The sequence below is a fragment of the Lynx canadensis genome, chromosome B4, assembly GCF_007474595.2.
Source record: "Lynx canadensis isolate LIC74 chromosome B4, mLynCan4.pri.v2, whole genome shotgun sequence".
Lineage (NCBI taxonomy): Eukaryota > Metazoa > Chordata > Mammalia > Carnivora > Felidae > Lynx > Lynx canadensis.
Window position 1 is genome coordinate 103,745,430 of NC_044309.1, and position 22,046 is coordinate 103,767,475.

At 35.8% G+C, this 22,046-nt stretch overlaps 1 protein-coding gene across 1 annotated transcript in view; it reads left to right on the plus strand.

Moving 5' to 3' along the window:
• ACSS3 (acyl-CoA synthetase short chain family member 3) overlaps positions 1-22,046 on the plus strand; it is a 156,282-nt gene that overhangs the window by 93,202 nt on the left and 41,034 nt on the right. The window contains exon 9 of the mRNA XM_030323318.1: positions 13,187-13,290. Within this exon, the coding sequence (XP_030179178.1) occupies positions 13,187-13,290 (104 nt within the window). The remainder of the gene's footprint in view (positions 1-13,186; positions 13,291-22,046) is intronic.

Below are 22,046 nucleotides of genomic sequence, written 5' to 3' on the forward strand. Positions count from 1 at the left end.
TTCATAAAATGAACCTTCCATTGTAATATTTCCACTCACCCTCTATTTGTTCCTTCATTAACTACATTTCAATTTTGTTTCCTCCATTGCAGCCAAAAGGATAGAAAAGTAGATTTTGGTATTAACGTCATAGGCTGTGTATAGTCTCTATGTCTTAGACAGTTTCAGGGAATTTTGAAGAAACAGTGATTGTGGTATCTTGCACTGTGTCTTTACTAACAAATGCATTCTGATTGCAGGGGGTGAAGTTGTGTATCCTGGAAGCTAAAGTCTCTCATTTGCTAAACCATCTTCTTTTCGCATTTGTACATGAGTTTTGAAGGTTATCCATTACTGTGAAGGCGGGAACCTTTTCCAATTTTCCTGATATATACAATATTGAACAGCACCAAATGCCTTTTTTCAAACTAATACTAATATGGCATATGAGATCTTAGTGTAAGGAAAATTGCAATAAGTCCCCCCTGATGATGCCCTTCTGTCTTTAGGCACCTATGTTATTCAGGATGGTGTGCACGTAGGTTTTAATAGATGTTTAATGATGCAGACTGTGAAAACACCCTCAATTATTCAAATTACTATTAATAAATTCAAACATTTACTGATTACCAACTACGTGCCAGGTATAAGCAGTTTAAGTTTCTCTCATTCAGTCACCACAATAAGGAAGAATTGTAATTATCCTCATTTTACGAATGAGTAATATTAGGACCAGAAAGTTTAAGAAACCTTTAGAAAGAAATTAACTCAGGCAATCTGACAAGGTCCCACATTCTTTTTTTTTTTTTTTTTAATGTTTACTTTTGAGAGCAAGAGAGAGAATGAGCAGGGGAGGGGCAGAGAGAGAGAGGAAGACACAAAATCTGAAGCCGGCTCCAGGCTCTGAGCTGTCAGCACAGAGCCCGACATGGGGCTCGAACCCACAAACTGTGAGATCATGTTCTGAACTGAAGTCGGACGCCTCACCGACGGAGCCACCCAGGTCCCCGGAGTCAATTCAGATAATACCTTCACTGAACTCTAATGGATCCTCCCTTGTGAACTAAGGAACTGTTAGAAACAGAAGGGACGTCAAAAATCTAACTCTCTGAATTTAAAAACAGGGAAACCGAAGTCCAAAAAAGTTAAGTTTGGGTTAGAGACAGAATAAAGACCAGGACTCAAGTCTTTTCACACAACTGTATCTTTAATTTTTTTATTTATGTTTAAGACTTTTCATACTTATTTACTGCACTGACACTCACTAGGTATTATGACTGCAGGCTTGTGATATATCTGCAGAACTTAGCCTCTCTCTTCTCTTACAGGACATTCCAAATGATGCAATTGTATTTTTAAAATGTATCACAAATCTCATTAAATATTGTTTTAAAGTAAATTTGGGGGAGGGGGCTAGGTGGCTCAGTTGGTTAAGCTTCTGACTTTGGCTCAGGTCATTGTCTCTAGGTTTGTGAGTTTGAGCCCCACACTGGGCTGTTTGCGGTCAGCACAGAGCCTACTTTGGATCCTCTGTCCTCCTGTCTCTGCCCCTCCCCTGCTCACACACACACACTCTCTCTCTCTCAAAAATAAATGAACGTTTTTTTAAAAAACAAGTAAATTTGGAGGGGTGCCTGGGTGGCTGGGGTTGGTTGAGTGTCTGATTGATATCAGCTCAGGTCATGATCTCACAGTTTGTGGCCTCAAGCCCCACATCAGCCTCAGTGGAGCCTGCTTGGGATTCTCTCTCTGTCTCTCTCTCTCTTTCTCTCTTGCTTGCTCACCTTCTGCCCCTCCCCCTCTCTAAATAAATAAATATTTAAAAAATCAACACATAAAATAAATGTGGAGATCTGCCAGAAATTTTCACTCCCAAAGCAAATTTCAAAAGATGTTCTGAAACAGGGTACTAAGCAGAACTATAAATTCATTTTATCATAAACGAGTAGAAGTTAGAAAAACAGATTAGAAGTCATCTAGGATAGTTACCTCATTTCACAATTGAGAAAACTTTGTCACAAAGAGGTGAAGGTGAAATAATGTTCCCAGAATTGCAAAGCTCCCTGCAGCAAAGCTGTGACTTGGCAGTGCAGTGTCTTATAGTTAAGATTCTTACTCTGGAGTTAGACTCACTGAGCTTAAGTCTACAATGTACTGGTTGTATGACCTCAACAATGTTACATGGCGTCTCTGTTCTTTTGTTGTTGATTTGTTTTCTTTTTGCCCTCCTTCCCTTCTCTCCTCCTCTCTTCTCCCTCCCTTCTCCCCCCGCTCCTCCTTCCAGAATATAAATATAGTAATAGCACAAGAATATAATAAAATAAAAGCTATATGATCCATGCAAAGCACTTGGAACAGTTCTTAACGTAGACTGTCATAGCTATTATTATTGTCTGCTTTCTAATTTACTGCTCTTTTTCATCATGTCATGTTGATTTATTTTCCCACGTTCTTCTCCTAGTTCAATCTTAATAAAGTTAGAAAAAATTCAGTTCTGGTACTTCCATTCAAGGTATCACAGTACCTCATGCTCCGATGCAGCCCTTTTTCCCCCCAATTGCACTCTAATGAGAGATAATACAAAAAAGAAAAAGCAGAGCATCAGAGATGAGCTCAAAATTAAAGTAAACATATCTGCGGATCAGAAATGGAACAGATTTGCAAAGTAGTAAGCATGGCTGAAGCCAGAGGCTTGCTAGGTGTAAGAGCAGGCATTGACAGCATAGTAGAAACTCGGTATTCTGCAGCTTTGATTGTGGAGTCAGAGCCAGCTCAGTGCTTGAACTTGCGGTGCAGTGTTACCCTTCACTCATGAAAGGAGATTGATAATGATGGTTAGAGGTTGTTTTCTGGGACTAGGACTTATAGCGAGCTTTGGTACAGAGGTCTGAATGAAACAGAGAATAGCCCAGCAGCTGTAGACTGAACTAAACTGCCCACCTGCTGTCCTAGAATTGGATCTATGATATCCTGAGTATCACTGTGTATTAAGAATTCTGGGCCATCATTGTGGCATCGGATCGTTGGGGGATAGCTACATCACCCATAAACTTATTGAACAGAGAAGGCGAACATAGGAGAAGGAGCAAGAGATAAAAATAACAACAAAGAATCTCTTTTTCTTCTACTTAAGATACGAGTATAGAAGCAGGGATCAACAAACAAGACTAATAAAATTGAATAACGGATCACATTGCTATGGAAACCTGATTTATAGAGGACGTGGTTTAACAAACGAGTGGAAGAAGGATAGACCCTTAGATAAATTGGTGCTGGAACAGCTGGCTGTATATGTAGAAAAAAATGAGTTCCCTACCATATACGATACACAAAAATACATTTCAGCTGGATTCAAGGCTCTAAAATTGTAAAGCAAAGACTTAATACTTTCAGAAGAAAATGAAAAAATCTTTTAATATATTTTTAGTAGGGAATGACCTTTTAAAGTGTAAACCACAAATCATTAAGGAAAATATTGATGAAATTTACTACATTAAAATGAAAAATCGCCCACTAAAAGAATAAACAAAGTTAAATGATGAATGATTCACTCAGAGAAGATATTTGCAGCATGTATAACCATTAAGCAATTAGTGTAGAGGATATAAAGAGCTTCTACAAATCAATAAGAAAACACACCATCCAATAGACGAATGGGCAAAGGATATGGACAGTCAGTTCATGGAGAAGACAAGAGTAGTCCAAAACATTAAAAGATCTTTAATCTCACTAAGAAACAGAGAAATGGCATTTTATTCCCATCACATAGACAAAAGTTAAAATGCCTAACAATGATACTTGCTTGCAAGGATATAAAGCAGCAGAACTGTTTTTACACTACTATGGAGAGAATAAAATGGAAATATGTAGTAATAGATATTTATGCACTCAAGATGTCCCATGATCAAGCTTTATTAATATGGAGGGATGAGAATGAGAAATTCTCAGAAATGTGAACAATAAACCATGCATTTGAAAGTTTCTAGCAGGTTTGTTTCAAAACAAAACAAAATATAAGTAAGTACATGTGTAGTAAAAACATAGTAGAAAATAGATTATGTATTGTGGTGTATTAATTCAACAGGATATTCAGAAGTGGAAATTGACCAGAACTTCAATATTAGCATGGATAAATCTCAAACACATAATGCTGAGTTTAAAAAGCAAGTGAAAAATGATTATTTTTCTCTTACACATAGCAAGAGAAATTGGAAAAATGATGAAAAACCATATTGTCTTGTTTAGGGATACACAATAGGCAAAAAAAAAAAATTAATGCAGGAAATGAAAACCTCTGAGTAATGCTAGTTACTGAGACTAGGTGGCTAGTGGGATGGTGAAGAGAACTAAGAGTTAAGTAGGGTTTGGGGAGAATTCAATAAAATCAATACTATTTTATTTTCTAAGTGAAATAAATATGGCAGAATGATAAAACTGAGAATTATCCCATAACTGGGCAGTATATACATAATAAGTCCATTATATTATCATCTACTCTTGTCCTGTTTCTCAAGGAAGTTAAAAATCTCATAACGAAAAATTCTTCCCATTTTCTTTATGTGCTCATTTGACATGAAATCTCTGAACCACCTTGGCAAATCGAGGATGTCATACTATAGGTGTGCCTTCATAGAAGGAGAGGTGGGCAAGGGTATGTATGTGTACATGCTTTGCACCTGTCTTCATTTGGTCTAACGGAGCTGGCAGCGCCTAAACAAATAACTTTCCTACTTCAGTGACAACGACTATTAAAATTTAAACAAATGAGAAAATCTCAGAGTTATCAATCCTTTTTTAAAAGCTTTCAGAGATCTCCTACATTTGACTCACTGCTCCAAATATGTGGTCTTCCGAATCTCAGAATGACAGTGACCATATGTTGCCTGTCTTTGGGTTGGTGGTGGATTGCTGATGAGCCATCCAAATATCCAGCTTGCATTGTTGAATCTTTTAAAAAACTTAGTTGCCAGTTATCACCATGGTAGTTGAATGAGAAAGTAAATAATTTAAAGCCATTATGTGAAGAAGTAAAAATTTATTTATTTATTTATTTATTTATTTATTTGTTTGTTTGTTTGTTTGTTTATTATTTTAGAGAGAGAGTGTGTGTGAGTGGGGAAGAAGGGCAGACATAGATAGATAGATAGATAGATAGATAGATAGATAGATAGATAGATATAGATATATATAGATATATATAGATATATATAGATATATATAGATATATATAGATAGAGAGAGAGAGAGAGAGAGACTCTTAAGCATTCTCCGTGTACACCACAGAGCCCCAACACAGGGCTCGATCCCATGACCCTGGGATCAAGTTATGAACCGAAATCAAGAGTTGGACACTTAACTAAGCCACCCAGGCAGCCCAAGAAGTAAAATCTTAATAATTTATACAACATGGAAAAATATTACATCTCTTGTTTATTGTATTTTAAAGCTTATTGCTTTTTCATATTTCATCAGCCATTTGAAGATTCTGTTTTGTGAAATGTTTATCCAAATCTTTGGCACATTTCAGTTTTCTTTTTCTTGTTGATTTGTGGGACTTTTCATATACTTTTAATCAAGTTTTTTCTTTTTTTACTGACTATATGTATTACAAATAATCTTTACCTTGTGATTTGAATTTCTCTCACTATCTTAGAGGTGACTTTTGATGAAGAGATGTGCCTTTTCATCAATATTTTTTCTCTATGGCTAGTGCTTTTTAAAATCCTATTTAATACATGTTACTTATTTGAAGATCAGAAGTTATTCTTCTCTGTTATTTTTTTTTTTGATTTAGAGAGAGAGAGAGAGAGAGAGAGAGTGAGAGAGAGAGAGAGAGGGAGAGAGAGAGAGCACATATGGGGGAGGGACAGAGAGGGAGAAAGAAAATTTCAAGCAGGCTCCAAGCCCAGTGTGGGGCCTCATCTCATGAACAAGAGATCTTTTTTAAAAAATGTTTTTTATTTCAAAATAATTGTAATTCACAGAAGATTTCAAAGATAGTACAAGGAGGGCCTATGTACCCTTCACCAAGTTTCTCCCATGGCTTCATCTTCCGTAACTGTAGTACAATACCAAATTAGGACATTTACATTGATAAAATATGTGTGTATAGTTCGATGAATGTAAGATCTTGACCTGAGCCGAAATCAAGAGTTGGACGCTTAACTGACAGCCATGCAGGTATCCCTCTTCTATATCATTTTCTAGAAGCTTTATTGTTTTACCTTTCACATAATCTTACTGGTTTGATTTTTGTGTATGGCATGAAGTAAGGGGTCAAACTTGTTTTTTTTTTCCTTATATGTATCCAATTAATCAAGGTCTGTTTATTTAAATGGCCATACTTTCCCATGGCTCTGCATACCACTTTTGTCATAGAAGTGTTCATAAGTCCTTTCTGTTTCTTGCTTTAATTCTGTTTCATTGATTGGCCTATTTGCCTATATTTGTGCTACTCTCACAGTGTCTTTGTCATTATAGATTTATAACAGGTCTTGATATCTAGTAGTAGTAGTAGTAACAGCAGTACATCACCTTGTTCTTTGCTCGTTGATCTGCTCCATTGTATTTCCATACAGATTTTAGTATCAGCCTGTTTATACACACACACACACACACACACACACACACACACACACACACACAGATAGAACTGCTGGAATTTTGTTTGGGATTATTTTGAATTTATAGATTTCTATGTTAAAAACTGGCAAGTTAATATTGAGACTTCTAGTTCATAATTATAGTATATCTCTTAATTTATTAAGGTTATTATTTTAATTTATCGCATTAATGCTGTTTTGTTTATTGCATGAAAGACATCTTTTCTTAGATTTGTTTCAAGAAATTTTCTTTTTTTATTTTTTCCATTGAAGTATAATTAACACACAGTGTTATATTCGTTTCAGGTGTACAATAGAATGATTCAACAATTCTATGTATTTCTCAGTGCTCATCATGATAAGTGTACTCTTGATCCTCTTTATTTCACCCATCCTCCCATAAATTATGGATTCAATTTCATTTCATTCAAATTGCTTCTTAAATTTGTAACTTGATAGCTTTCATTATTTTTAGAAACTCTTTTATCCATTATCTCTTCAAATATTGCTTCTATCTATTTTCCCTTCTTAGGCATTGATACTTTAATGGCATTTGTTAGAACGTTTTACCCTATTACCCATATCTCATAAACTCTATGTTTTTTCTCCTTTATTCTTTTCAGTTGCAGATTGGTTATTTTCTCTTAACTTACATTTTGGGTTTTCAATCTTGTTTTCAGTTGTATATAAACTTTCTTTAGATCTAAACTTCTCTAAGTTTGTACTTTTGTATTTTTAGTTCAGAGATATTTATTTGATGCTTTATTATAATTTCTAGTTCTTTGATAATTTATACAAATATTTCATGGACATATTCAGAGTTATTGCGAAGTCTATGTCTAATAACAAGACTATCTGTGAATCTTTGTGATTTTTTTTCTGATGACTCTATTTTGCATGTTGGTCACATGGCCTTCTATCTTAGTGATCATCATATGTTAAAAATTATATAGCTACTTTGACACTCTGGAGTTGTTAAGGTCCTACAAAGTAATTCTCATTTTGGCAGGCTGTTAACATAAGGGAAGATCACTTTGATCCAGTTCAGGTTTTAGCTGATTTGCAGCTGTACTTCAGTATTTAAGAAGGCGAGTTTCTTTCCAGTTTATCCCTATTGTTAGGATGTAAATCTTCAGGCATTCCAATGGAAACTGGAGTGTTTTACAACCCTCTACTCCTTCTTTTCCATTATGAGTCTTGAGTTCCAGGTTGGTTTGTTTCCCTCCCCCCCCCCGCCCCCAAGAAATTGTGGTGGCAGGAATTGCTGTTCATTTTCTAAGCCTCTCAGTCACAGTTTTTGTTCAGTTTCTCAGTTTTTCAACCACTAGTTGCTTGGGCAGATATTCCAAAGGGGGAAAAATGGCAAGTCAGTGTAAAACGTTTTCTATACATTTTTTTCCTTGGGATGTTAATGCTTCCAGTGCTGATTGTCTTTGTAGTTCTCTGACACCTGAAAGAGATGTTTCTATTTTACATTCTGTTTAGCTTTTCTGGTTGTGCTTGAGAGAGAGCCTGGTGGACAAAATGCTAGTAGGTCCTTGACAGAGTGACAAATGCATGTGTAATACTAACGCTAGTGTCTGTAACATTTTGAAACTGAATTCTAGTGGGGAGCAAGTGGAGGAAAATAGCATGAAGAAAAAATGGAGATAACCTCAGGGACACTGGTGGCAAAAGTAATGATATTCTGTAGACTAGAAGTTGACGAGGCATTGCTGAAATGATCTATTTTTATTTAACTTCTTTTGGCACAAGTGAAGAGTACTTTTCACTTGTTTGGTAGTTTATGGAGCTTGAAAGAAATATTCACTTTAGTTTTCTTCTGTTCTTAATTTATTACCTGAAAATTCTTCATCAGAATTTATCTTTAGCTTTTATCCATTTTTGGGCAGCTTCCTTTTTATTTTGGACTAAAATTAATTTGACAATATTATTGTTTTTCTCTTTCTCTTGGCTTAATTTTCAGCTTCATTTGAGTGTTGAATTGTACTCCATTTTACACAGAATTGGGGAAAAGTAGACAGGTTTCATTCCCATTAATTCTATCCCCCTACTGGTTTTTTCTACTCTAGATATTGTATGTTATAATTTTGTTTAAGTTTTTGGTAGTATATGCTTGGAAGTAAATTCATCTTTCCCTGTGTTACTATCATCAGAATATTACCCGTATATTTATTAGTCTATCAAAATCTATGACAGCACTATACAATAAAACTGAGCTCTGCAATATGGTAGATAGAAGTTGCATGTGACTATTGAACTCTTGACAAGAGGATAATCCTATCATGACATTGATATATTTTTTTAAAATTTTAACTAATTTAAAATTTAAATAGCCACATGTAGCTTAGAGCTTCCATATTATACAGTGTAGTTATAGCATAGATAGAAGACCTATGTAATTAACTTAGGTAAATTTGGATTCCAGAGAATCCAAGTTACTATGAGAGTGGCTAATATTAATCTTTATAAAATGCATTTTCAAGGAAAAATTGTTTAAATATTTTCATTTTGAGGTATTTGTCTTTTCATATTATCAATAAAATATTTGCAAGGTCATTAATGAGAAGTTTATTAAGTGATGTTACTATTCTTTTTTATTATAAGCCACAAAATGTCCTTTAAAAAATAAGACTGACTTAAGGCATGAGTTTATCTTCAAATTATCTTACAATTTATCTTTATAATTATAGATTTATGCTGTTTTTTTTAATTTCAGTAATCATCTTGGTTATAGAAATATCATATCACATTGAATGGTTTTATTTACTATGAGGAATTGAGAGTTAATAATATATATATTAAATAAGCTTTTTTAAAAAATTTTTTTAATGTTTATTTATTTTTGAGAAAGAGAGATAGAACATGAACGGGGGAGGGGCAGAGAGAGAGAGACACACAGAATCTGAAGCAGGCTCCAGACTCTGAGCTGTCAACACAGAGCCTGATGCGGGGCTCGAACTCCTGAACCATGAGATCATGACCTGGGCCAAAGCCGGATGCTCAACTGACTGAGCCACCCAGGCGCTCCATTAAATAAGCTTTTTTTAAGTTTATTTTTTGAGAGAGAGAGAGAGAGAGAGAGGGCAGGGGCAGAGAGAGAAGGAATCCTAAGCAAGCTCTGTGCTCTCAGCAAAGAGCCCAACATGGGGCCTGATGCGGGGCTTGATCCCACAACCCTGAAATCATGACCTGAGCCAAAATCAAAAGTCAGATGCTTAACTCACTGAGCCATCCAGGTGCTCCAGGTGTTAATAATATTTGATTAAGTATTTATTACAAGACTTAATTTTTTCATTAGTCATATTCTATTCGTAAATCTTTGTATACAGTATGTTAATGTTCAATAATGTTATACAATTAGGAGTCTGTAATTGACAAAAGTAATAACTTTGGGGCAGTTTGAGGAATTTTAATAAAAAAGTAGATTGATAGTTTTTAGTGTATTTAGGGAAAGGAATTAATCTATACTACTTTAACATTTTTCTAAATCACCAAACATCTTGGAATTTTTCCTCTGTTTTAGTAAATAATAAATGACTTTTTTGGAAATGGAAGAGACTGACATGCAGAAAAGCCAGATATCACCTTTACTACTCATTATGGAATTTCATCTTTATATATGGCTTATTAGTGCCAGCATGAATATTGCTACCATAATGATAAAAATGTAATTAAATTCTAAGAAAAATAAGTGCTAGAATTGTACTGCAAAACCACAATAATAAATACTAAGCTTTAAAATATATAATGTGGAAATTTGTCATCAGATCAAAACTCAATACTAGTTAATAGTTTATCATTATAACCAATTAATTAGATTAATTGTAATTTACTTGACTGGGGAAAAAAGCCAAAAAAATAAATTAAAACTTGCAAAAATGCTGGTGATATCAAGATGTCGGTTGCCCTTTAATTAGCCAAAAATTATTTTGTATTATGTGTTAATATTTTTAATTGACAATATTTTACCCCATGTTTTCAAAAATATATATAATTCTAGATCTGCAGTTTCACATATAAACTGAACATTTGACCATCTGAACAATCTAGAGCTCTTTGGAGTAATCTGTGACTTGATAGATGATGGAAATATGGCCTCTGATATCTGTAAAACTTCCTTTTTATTGTTCTTTGCCACACTGTTGGAATCACCCAAACATATCATTTATAAATTTTAATACAAATTATCTATGTGCATAATGGTTGTAATCACAGACATTTTCTAAAATATTAGGAATCTGTTTAAAGAAAATGTAATTAAAATAAGTTCACATTTTTGAGTCATAGGATTATCAACAATATGGGCCTTTATATTTAAATTTTTGTCTTGTTTTTACCTGGCATCTAAAAACACAAATGTATTGACTTCATTTTAAACTTTAAAACTTTACACTAATCTTTTTTTTAAATTTTTTTTTTAATGTTTGAGACAGAGAGAGACAGAGCATGAATGGGGGAGGGGCAGAGAGAGAGGGAGACACAGAATCGGAAGCAGGCTCTAGGCTCCGAGCCATCAGCCCAGAGCCCGACGCGGGGCTCAAACTCACGGACCATGAGATCATGACCTGAGCTGAAGTCGGACGCTTAACCGACTGAGCCACCCAGGCGCCCCTAATCTTTTTTTTAATATTTTAACCTAGTTTTAATAATTTAATGTTTTAATATTTGTTTTATTGTGTTATATCTCTTTTGCCAGATGAGGTCATATTTGGTGTCCACATTTTAATGTTAAGCATGTTATAATGAATATACATTTAATTATCTAAATTTTATCTCAGGTTGCAAACATACATATATATATTATGTAAATATATATACATATATATGTATATATACATATATATGTATATATATACTTACATAATATATACAGTCAGAAAGTCTAATTTATTCTTTTCTAGTCTCTGTCTCTTATTATTCTCCCTTTTTGCTTTCCTACTTTCATCCCTTTTCTCTGTTTCCCTTGAGTGCTCTTAAAGATTGAAATTATCACCTAGCAGCCTTGCATACTTTGAGAGGTGACTCACCACAATGATTGATCCACATTATTTAAATGGTTTCTTAACAAAGACTAGTAATGGGTGATCTGAAATTTGAAGTTACATCTCTCTGTCTTTATATTATTTTTCCTGATATCTTTCTCCATCACGATTATTCCTACTTTGCTTCCCTATTTCTCACACCTGCTCTAGATTTGCCAGACAGCAATTTTAGCGTGACTTGCCACCCGTTATTTCTGTACTACACCCAGTCTGTGTTGTCTCCACTTGGCCTCCTAGACCTACTAATTGAATCAGTGAAAGAAAGCCAAGTGGCTGCTCTTCACTTCTTTTGCTTTGATGTTATTCATTAAAAATTTCCTAAAATAGCCAGAAATTTTCTCTCTTCAAGTCACTTTCCTATTGTCTATTTCCATGCTCTAACAAAACAGCATGCTTCCTCTTTTACTTAGAAGAATGAGTCAAGCTGACATAAGTTTCACCTATACCCCACCTCTCTACTTCATCTTCCTGAGCTTCTAGAAACGTTCAAGTACCTAAAAGTCCCAGATATTCCTTTATGGGTATTGATGTCATGAAGATAAATGCTCTTAAGGAGCTCACGGTCCACTGTGGGAAATAGACAAGAAACAAATAAGTGTAAAATGATGTATATGCTTATAACCAAGAGGGGAAATGTATATTGTTGGAGCATAGGTGTGGGAGTATCTGCATCTCCATGAATCTTCATGAGATGATAAGGGAACTGTAAGAAATCTCCCGTGGCTAATATTATATTGTTTAGAATGGGTAGGCAGGTTTTTATTTATTTGATTGATTTTTACTCTGATGACAATGAATTAACTCTTCATACATACATTTTTTTTTGATAGACCATGGAAACATTGAGAATAAAAGAAAAACAATCATTCTTTTAATGAACCACCAATAGTGTCAACCCAATTCCATTTATCTATTTCATCCTTTCTATTCTGTGGCATAGTGCTCTCTTTAATAACCTTGTATTCCTTTTGACTTTTTGACCAGAAAAGTCACAGTGGTATTTACTTTTAAATAACCTGTTTTTCCTATGTATGTCCTTGGAATAGGGTAAATATGTATTTGAAATCAGAGTAATTTTTATCAAAGGAACTCACCAAAATGAACAAGCACATCATATTTATGAGCTTGTTTGTTGCCTTAGCTGATATTCAAGAGTATATTTTTGTGTATAGACTTAAATAGAATACAGCAATCAAACATGGAGCTAAAATTAGCAGACATAATGTCAAGGAGGAAAAAGGTTTTCATCTTTGATCATTAGATGAATATGACAGATGCAGTACAAAGATCAACTCAATTGCTCTTCTCCAAACTGAGAAGCTGTAGTTGTAAATTCTTTGGAAGCACCTTTCTTCAATGTTGCGATGTCCATTTGGCTACTTTTGGGTCAAAACAAATAATCCTTCTCACCATTCTATAATATGATATAGTGATAATACGGTTGTTTTCCTTGATGGAATTAATGTGGTTGGATTCTAGAATGTTTTAAAGAATGAGGATGAAATTATTTAGATTTATTTTCAAGGAGTAATTTGAATTCATGCTTCCTCTTATATTCAGGTTCAAAACGTTGTTTGTGGCTGGAGAACGATGTGATGTGGAGACCCTGGAATGGTCCAAAAAGGTCTTCAGAGTACCTGTCCTAGACCACTGGTGGCAAACTGGTGAGCATTTTCCAAACATGTACAGAAATATTGCAGAAGTGTTCGAAAACACTGCAAGGATTGGAGGAGACCCTGAGCTATTACCGTCAAGCATAAACTCAGGACTTAGGTGGTTCTGGCTTCAGTAGAAATAAGCAATTCTTTGGTTATCCTTTTGTTGAAAATGTCTCTGTAAACGGTATCAATGACGCCATTTTCCTGGTCTCTAGGTATAGAGTATTGAAGATCTTGCTTGCTTCTCCTCCTCTTTGTTTTGCCTGTATCCAGTAAGTGACTAAATCTCAGATTTTCCTTTGAAGTGTCTGTTGGATTCATACCACCTCAGCGCTCCCATTGCCTTTGAGCTCTGGCAGCTGCATTATCATCTGCCCCGATTTAAATTGTCCTCATCACTCATCTCTGTTCCCTCTGCTTTGCTGTAGGGCTGGCACAGTGTTCCCAGAGTACTTTTCTTAAAGCAGTGTTTCTCTCATAAGATTTTCTGTGGTTCTCTGGCTCCCTTCTTGTGTTCTATAAAATTAAATGTATCTTTCTCCCAAACATTTATCATTATATGTGTAATTTATTTACTTACTTATTTTGTTTATTCTCTATTTTCCTCCCACTAAGTGATCCCTGGGAAACAAATTGTCATATTAACCGGATGTAACATGAAATTTAATACAATTTAAAAAAAGAAAAAAACCTTTCTGCTGCTTTCTTTTTTTTTTTTTAAGTTTATTTATTTATCTATTTGAGAGAGAGTGAGAGAGAGAACGAGTGGGAGAAGGACAGAGAGAGAAGGAGACAGAGAATCCCAATCAGGCTATGTGCTGTCAGCACAGAGCCCATCATGGGGCTTGAACTCACAAACTGCGTGAGATCATGATCTGAGCTGACTGAACTCAAGAGTTGACACTTCACTGACTCAGCCACCCAGGCGCCCCTATGCTGCTTCTTTTTAGGCATATTTTGTGTATATATGTGAAAGTAAGGAAATTAACTGGAACCTGTTTTCCCCTTCACTGAGTATAGAGGTTTTGTTGGGTTTTCCATTTGACTCACAAAAAGTAACTGAGCTATGAGAACCTTGTGGCCTTTTTATGTACATATTTTAAAGCAATTTTTTAAAAGTTTGTTTATTTTTGAGAAAGAGAGAGTGTGAGTGAGGGAGGGGTAGAGAGAGAGGGAGATGGAGAATCCCAAGCATGTTCTGCATTGTCAACTCGGGGCTTGACCCACGAACCATGAGATCATGACCTCAGCTGATATCAAGTCAGACACTTAACCGACTGATTCACCCAGGCACCCCTGTATGTAAATATTTTAGTTCAGTTCTACTTAGTTTAGCAAATTACATCAACCCTTTTAGATTAATGTTTTCAGAATTTTTATCTTCTGAGTAACTGGGGCAGAGTATCAAATTTGAATGAAAACAATTTTTAAATAAATTTTCTTTGCAAAGATTAAGCCTGATTTTAAAAATAATAAGAGTCTAGAAAATCAAGTGAGTGACTAAAACTGAAGTTCATTGTTTGGTATTTTAGAACTCTTTGATTCTGATAAATGATACTTTTTATATTATCTTCTTAGATATTGCTCTTTGGAAAAACATGTTTTCCATATCTTTGGTAATACAAAATATAAAATGAATGATCAGAGTGGAATACATTTTCCTTAAATACAGTGAAAATCAGAAAGAGTTTCTATTCTCTCTAGTTTTATTTGCTAAGGGAAAAAGTTCTTACCTAAATTCAGATTTGTAACTATTTAGGAAATAAAAATAATAAGACTGAATTCAGAGAAAGAGCAGTGCCATATGTAGAAATATACAAAAACAAGTGAAGACTTACTGTTTCTGCAAGGAAGAGTATTTATGGGATTGATGCATCCCCTTATTCACCAGGAAAATTCTTTTTTTTTTTTTTTAAATTTTTTTTTTTCAACGTTTATTTATTTTTGGGACAGAGAGAGACAGAGCATGAACGGGGGAGGGGCAGAGAGAGAGAGGGAGACACAGAATCGGAAACAGGCTCCAGGCTCTGAGCCGTCAGCACAGAGCCCGACGCGGGGCTCGAACTCACGGACCGCGAGATCGTGACCTGGCTGAAGTCGGACGCCCAACCGACTGCGCCACCCAGGCGCCCCTCACCAGGAAAATTCTATCTGTTACTCTCCTAGGTAGGAAGAGGAAAATATCTTATCATCTTTAAGATGATTTTCCTTTCCTTTTCCTGGTCAGTATGAGGGGTTGTTTCCAACACAGTGACCTCATGCAAGTGCTTGCAGAAAAATATTGTTTTTCCCCCATTATAGGTGACTATGCCAAAGCCTACTGAAGGAAATCAGCATATTAATAAATAAAATTATGATTCTTTTTTTCTTGTTAATATCTTTATATATAATAGCTTGTGGAGATGTATGTAGTTAGTGCATCCAGGCTTACAAAAAGCTTACTGACACCTGAAAAACACACATAGGAGTTCCCTGGTGGGTACTGAGTTTCATGTGAATTTGCAATTTTTTCTTTAATGTCTTGTTTAGAGAAAATTAATGGCAACATTATGTCAGTGTGCCATCATTTTAATCAGGTTTGAAGGGCTGCTCAGTACTGTGGAAAACATAGTGGATTTCTACTAATAATGACTGATTCTATCCCCTCCCATCTGATTTTACAGAATTTGATGTTGTGTCCAATTAAAGTACAGAAATACATACATGTGAAGAGGTGGATAGGTAGCCAGTCAGGTAGGGAGTTTTGTACTTTATAGAAGAAATTCATCCTAGGTGATGCAGATGTCAGCTACTAACAAAATTTCCTTCAAATTTTTATTCAGTTGCATAGAAGGAATCAATTCATTACTTTCAAACTTGTATGATGTGGCGAGTAACTGCAAAGTGATACTCAGGTTTAATATTTGCAGCTTTTTTTGAGAGAGAGAGAGAGAGAAGGAGTATGAGTGGGGGAGAGGGGCAGAGGGAGAAAGAGAGAGAGAGAGAGAGAGTTAGAGAATCTTAAGCAGGCTCCATGCTCAGCAGCAGAGCCTGATGTGGGGCTCAATCCCCACATGACCTGAGCCGAAATCAAGAGTCGAGATGCTCAATCGACTAAGCTACCCAGGCATTCCCCACGGACCTTTCTTAAAGTGATATCAAATTAATGTTAAATCACCAGGGAGAAAAAGGCAAGTACTTTGTGGGTTATTATTAACTCTTAGGAAAGAGAAAGGAAAATTCAATGTGTTTGGCACAGTCATGAATTTCCTACTATTTACATATTAAATGGATGGGGGCATGTCCACAAGAGTGGCCATGTGAAAACCTGATAGCATTTGAAGGCATGTTAAGCTTTGGCCAAAGAAATACTTTTCATTTCAAATTTCAGATTTTCTACAAGATCTTTTTTCTTGTTATTGACTTAGAAATTGATTTTTTTATATAATCGTACACTTTCATGAGCCTTCCATACAATGTATAATTTATGAATTTGCTCTCTGATTACATTAATATATGTGTACAAATGGCTGCTTAGAAACTGTGATGTATGATTTAGAATTAATTAGGGATATGGTAAGTAACTAAAATGTATGAATAAAAATTGATTAATTCCTGTGACTTGAGTTATAAGAAGACATTCTGCAGTCAATCCATTTCATTACCATGTTGTTTTTGTTACGTTAGTGAAATTTGTATTAGCAACAACAGATTTCTGGTGACGGGCATTCTCTTTTGGCCCCTTGATATCAACACTCTTTAATATTTGATTTAAATAATATATAAGATTCTAAACTGAGAACTAATCTGTGGAAAATTTGAGAACCAATCAACTCCTTGCAGGAGCATTTAAATAAAAACATCATTATTCAACATGACTGAAATATTAAGCCTTTGTTTTGGATTGTGCTAATGTAAACACTTAATGCTTTCATAAAGAAAATTTGTCTTGCTAAATTTAGATAGGAGAGTTGTATATATTTGATTCATAAATCTGAATAAAAGACAAATTGTTGTCATTCATTCAGATTTTTTATCTTCACCATAACTTATCCATAAAATGATTGAAAATATCTGCATAATTGACTGAATCTTTCATTTTCTGTTATACATAGAGAAAGAGAAACAGAGGTGCTGCAATTATAGTTTAAACAGGGGAAATTAAGGGCACCTGGGTGGCTCAGTCAGTTAAGTGTCCAACTCTTGATTTCAGCCCAGGTCATGATCTCATGGTTGTGAGAATGAGCCCCATGCTTGGGATTCTCTCTCTCTCCCTCTCTGTCTCTCTCTGCCCCTCCCACTCATGCTTTCTTTCTAAATAAATAAATAAATAAATAACATTTAAAAATTTAACAAAACAAAAAGGAGAGATTAAGAGAATAGACAGTCGTCCCATTAAGATATGGTAATTCATGGGCAAAAATAAATAAACAGCCAAAACTTCATTATCCTCAGGTATACATCACCAGATAAAACACCCTACTGTTATTAATCATTTTTAGCTTTTCCAAAAATCAGATACAAAGCACAATTTTGGAAAGCACTGTGCAGTGCATGGTGTCCTTTGCAGGAAGTTGTTGTTGTTGTTGTTGTGTTTCTGACTAAAGATAACTATAAATATCTTTTTTTAATGTTTATTTATTTTTGAGAGAGAGAGAGAGAGAGAGACAGAGCACGAGCAGGGCAGGGGCAGAATGAGGGGGAGATACAGAAATTGAAGCAGGCTCCAGACTCTGAGCTGTCAGCACAGAGCCCGACGCAGGGGCTCGAACTCACGGACTGTGAGATCATGACCTGAGCCAAAGTCGGATGTTCAACCTACTGAGACACCCAGGCGCCCCTGTCTGAAGATAACTATAAAGGAATCATTTTCCTTATGAGTGAATGGCCAAATACAAAAAAAAAAAAAAAAAGATTCCTTAAATTTCAGAGACTAACTACTAGAACCCAAAACACAGTAGACCTTATTCTTTTTAGAGGTTTTCTTCCTTTTCCTTTCCTTTCCTTTCCTTTCCTTTCCTTTCCTTTCCTTTCCTTTCCTTTCCTTTCCTTTCCTTTCCTTTCCTTTCCATTTACTGTAAGACATGATACTGGTTTAGAAGTGATTGTAACAAAACAGCTTGGCATCCCACTTTTTAATGTTAGTTAAGTAGAAACCCTATTTTTTCACATGCTACCAGTCAGTTAATTAAAGACAATGACTGTGAGGTTAGAATACCCAAGTTCCACAAAGACTTTAATAAAGAACACCTTGGTAGGTAAAGGGTTGAGATGAAAGGAATCCGTGATTCTTTCTATCTGCTGTCAGAATATTGTCTGTGTGATTCCCATCAGAAGATACAGAGCTTACATTGAAAGTATTTCAAGTACCCAAGTAGTGATGAAGTAGTGATGATGTAATAGCTACCAACTTGAGCGGCACTGGGTGGTTTTGTTGTTTGTTTACTTGTTTTGTTTCTATCACTTTAATGAGGGAATAAGATTCTTCATAGTATTTGAGAAACCCTGAGGAGGGATTTCAATGAGAAAACAGTAGCCACCTAACAGATTGAGACATTGGTGACAGTTAAGTTATTGATCTTACTTTATCTGCCTTGAGCCATCTTTGCTGAGTTCTTAGGTCTCAGAGTAATCACAGTATTTCTCTCTCTGTTTGATTGAACTGCTGCCGTTTTAATTGCAGTTGCCAGTTCTGAAGTCACTATGTTCTATACATAGACTAAATCTTCCTCCTTTGAGAAGGAATCTGATAATTTTGGATTTTGTTAAAGTGGATTCAAAGCCTTCAGCAAACTTCAATCATGCCAGTTCTTAAATCAAAATCATTGATCTTAAAAGCACACACCCCTAATACTACCTTATTAAGATATGTCAAGGCCACTTGACACAATAATCCTTTTTTTTGCACAGTGTAGTAGGATATACTTCCTAAGAACAGACAACTCAACCACAGTTTTAACCACAAAAATTAGTTAGGCTGACCCAATTCAGTCCCTAGTCTTAGGTTTATCTCGACAAGATCCTTTAGCCCAGGTATTTTAAAAAATTTCTTTTATATTTATTTTTTTGAGAAACAGAGTGAGACAAAGCGTGAGTGGGGGAGGGGCAGAGAGAGGAGACACAGAATCCAAAGCAGGCTCCAGGCTAGGTAAATGGTCAGCACAGAGCCTGATGCGGGGCTTGAACCCACGAACCGTGAGATCATGACCTGAGCCGAAGTCGGACGCTCAACCGACTGAGCCACCCAGGTGCCCCAGCCCAAGTATTTTTTTAAAGACAGCAATACATTTTCTTTACAAAAATCAAAAGTACAAAATGGAATAAGTAATTACAGTTTAGTAACAATTCTCCTAAGCAGAGACCTCTGTGGAAAATGGTACATTTCAAATGTAGTACTGTCTCATTCCTTCTAGGTAGACTAATTGTGAAACAGCCAACATTTGAGGATTTGATAGGTAGGGTATCAAAGTTGAAGCCACTTGCTGTTTTGGGTCATCCTCTCCCTTATTACCCCTGCTTTCTCAGACATTCTGCTTTTATAAGTAAGTTGGTACACTTTTTGCTGAGAGATTCCAATCTGTCAGTCTGGAGCCCTAAATTTACTCTACAGTAGGGACTTTTCTTCATCTTTGGAATTCAACGTTGGAAGCTTTATGACTCTTGTTATTTCTGCCTTTTTAAAATGTTTTATTTACTGTTTGAAAGTAAGAGTGTAAGCAGGGGAGGAGCAGAGAGAGGGGGACAGAGGATCTGAAGCTGGCTCCGTGCTGACAGCACAGAGTCCATTGCAGGGCTGGAACTCACGCACTGCGAGATCATGGTCTGAGCCAAAGTCTGATGCTCAACCTACTGAACCACCCAGGCTCCCCTATTTCTGCCCTTTTTAAAATAAATGTACAACTGTGTGAAAAATTTATGACTTTCTTCTAACTTAAATGTACTTGTGCCTCACGTAAAATCCTGTATATTTTATCGCAAAATGCTTTTCTAGGACTCAGGCATAAGAGGCCCTACATGGCTGAGATGACAGTGAGGAAAGCATCTTCTTGGTGATTTACCTTGAAGATTCTATCTTTATTTAAAACATATTTTCTATAGTTTGGGTGCCAAGAGCTACTAGCAAAGCATCCCATGGCTGCAGATCTCAGAGTGAGATACCTGTGTACAACCAAATGCTGCCTTCCTAGGTTCACTTTTGGACTCTTTGTTATTCCGTGCTTTTGGGTTTTGCTTCATGTCTGAGTCCATCAAATTCAGGTGCTGTGGCTTCATTAAAGTACAGGCCTGTGTTTTCAAAGACAAAGGATTGCCCCAAACTCTTGAAATACACACTGTGGAACCCGGTTCACTGGGTTGAACTGCACTGGACTGACAATGCCTTTGCCCCATGAATGGGGCTGTCCAGGATGTACCGTATGCTACTTTCAAATAGTAGAATGCAGAGTCTTTAGTTATGTGAATGGATTACTACTGTCTGCTGCACTTTTTTTTTTCAATGTCACAGTCAAAAATAAGTTCATCTCTTTTTTTCATTCATGGGGAAGACTTTTTACATAGTTTAGCATGAGAAGTTGTGATTGGGGAAAAAACAGTTTTCTGGATTCAGTGGCTTCTCAGCAATGTTCAGCTAGCGATGCTGACACTACCCATCTGGTGAGAGAGAAGAAAGTCCTGATGCCATCTTTGTTGCCTGGCAACAGGATTTTTTTTTCATTTAGAGCAATCTTCATTAGTTTAAGGTAGGTAATTTGTACTGATAATTTGAGAAGCAGGGGCTTAGAGGTAAGCTACATGAATTTGATTTGTGGAAGGAATAATCTCTTGTCAAATGTAAGGCAGGCTTCACAAAGCTTTTCTTTCTGAAAGTGAATAACTGTTTACAAATTGTTAATCCATCTGAAAATGAATCTTCCAAGTCAAATACCACCCTTTGAATCAGACGTTGTCATCTTTATATTATGATCATGTGGAAAGAACATCGTTTCTTTTTTTTTTTTTTCAAATATGATTACGTGAAGTAGTTTGGATATGTATAATTGCTTTTTAGAATATTTGTTTGTACTCATTATTGTATTCGTGGTCATGTTTTCACAAGAGACTAAACACTGTAAAATCAACGAATGATATAAAGTTGGTTTGGCCTTTGAAATGTCATCCATTCTAATCCTTCTACCTTGGGCAAGAATCATATTTAATCCACTCTTGAAAGGCAAAAATATGTTATGGTTTTGTTGATCTCTACAAGAAAAAAGAGTTCCTAAACCCTTCCTTGACAAACCTTACTGTCTGGAAATTTGATTTTCCCCCTATTGCTTATAAACCCTTTCATCGTGGACCCATTGACCCTCACCCCCCCAAAATAGTTCCCAATTCCTCTTGTACTGTCAGTTCTAATTTCAGGAACCACAGGTGACTGTTCTCCTTGGAAAAGCAGTGTAGGTAGTGAAAAGTGATGCTGCCTCCTAACAGGACTGCTTTTCAATCCTGGTGCAACACTCACTCTGCAGCTATAGGCAAGGCCTTGATCTTCTGCGGGCACTTTATCTCACGGGCTTGTAGGAAGCTTGAAGTGAAGTGAAATATGTACAAACAATGCAGCAGAGTTTCTGACCTACAGGAACTCTCAATAAATATTTTCCTTTTTCCTTCCCTTTCTTTGAATCACCTTTCATGAATATAAAGGCCATCTTTCGCCTCCTGGCCTGTAGATAATCAAGACTCAAGAAAACTTGGAACGTAAGAGTTCAGTTTGTACACGAGAAAAAGTAATCATAGAGAGTTTA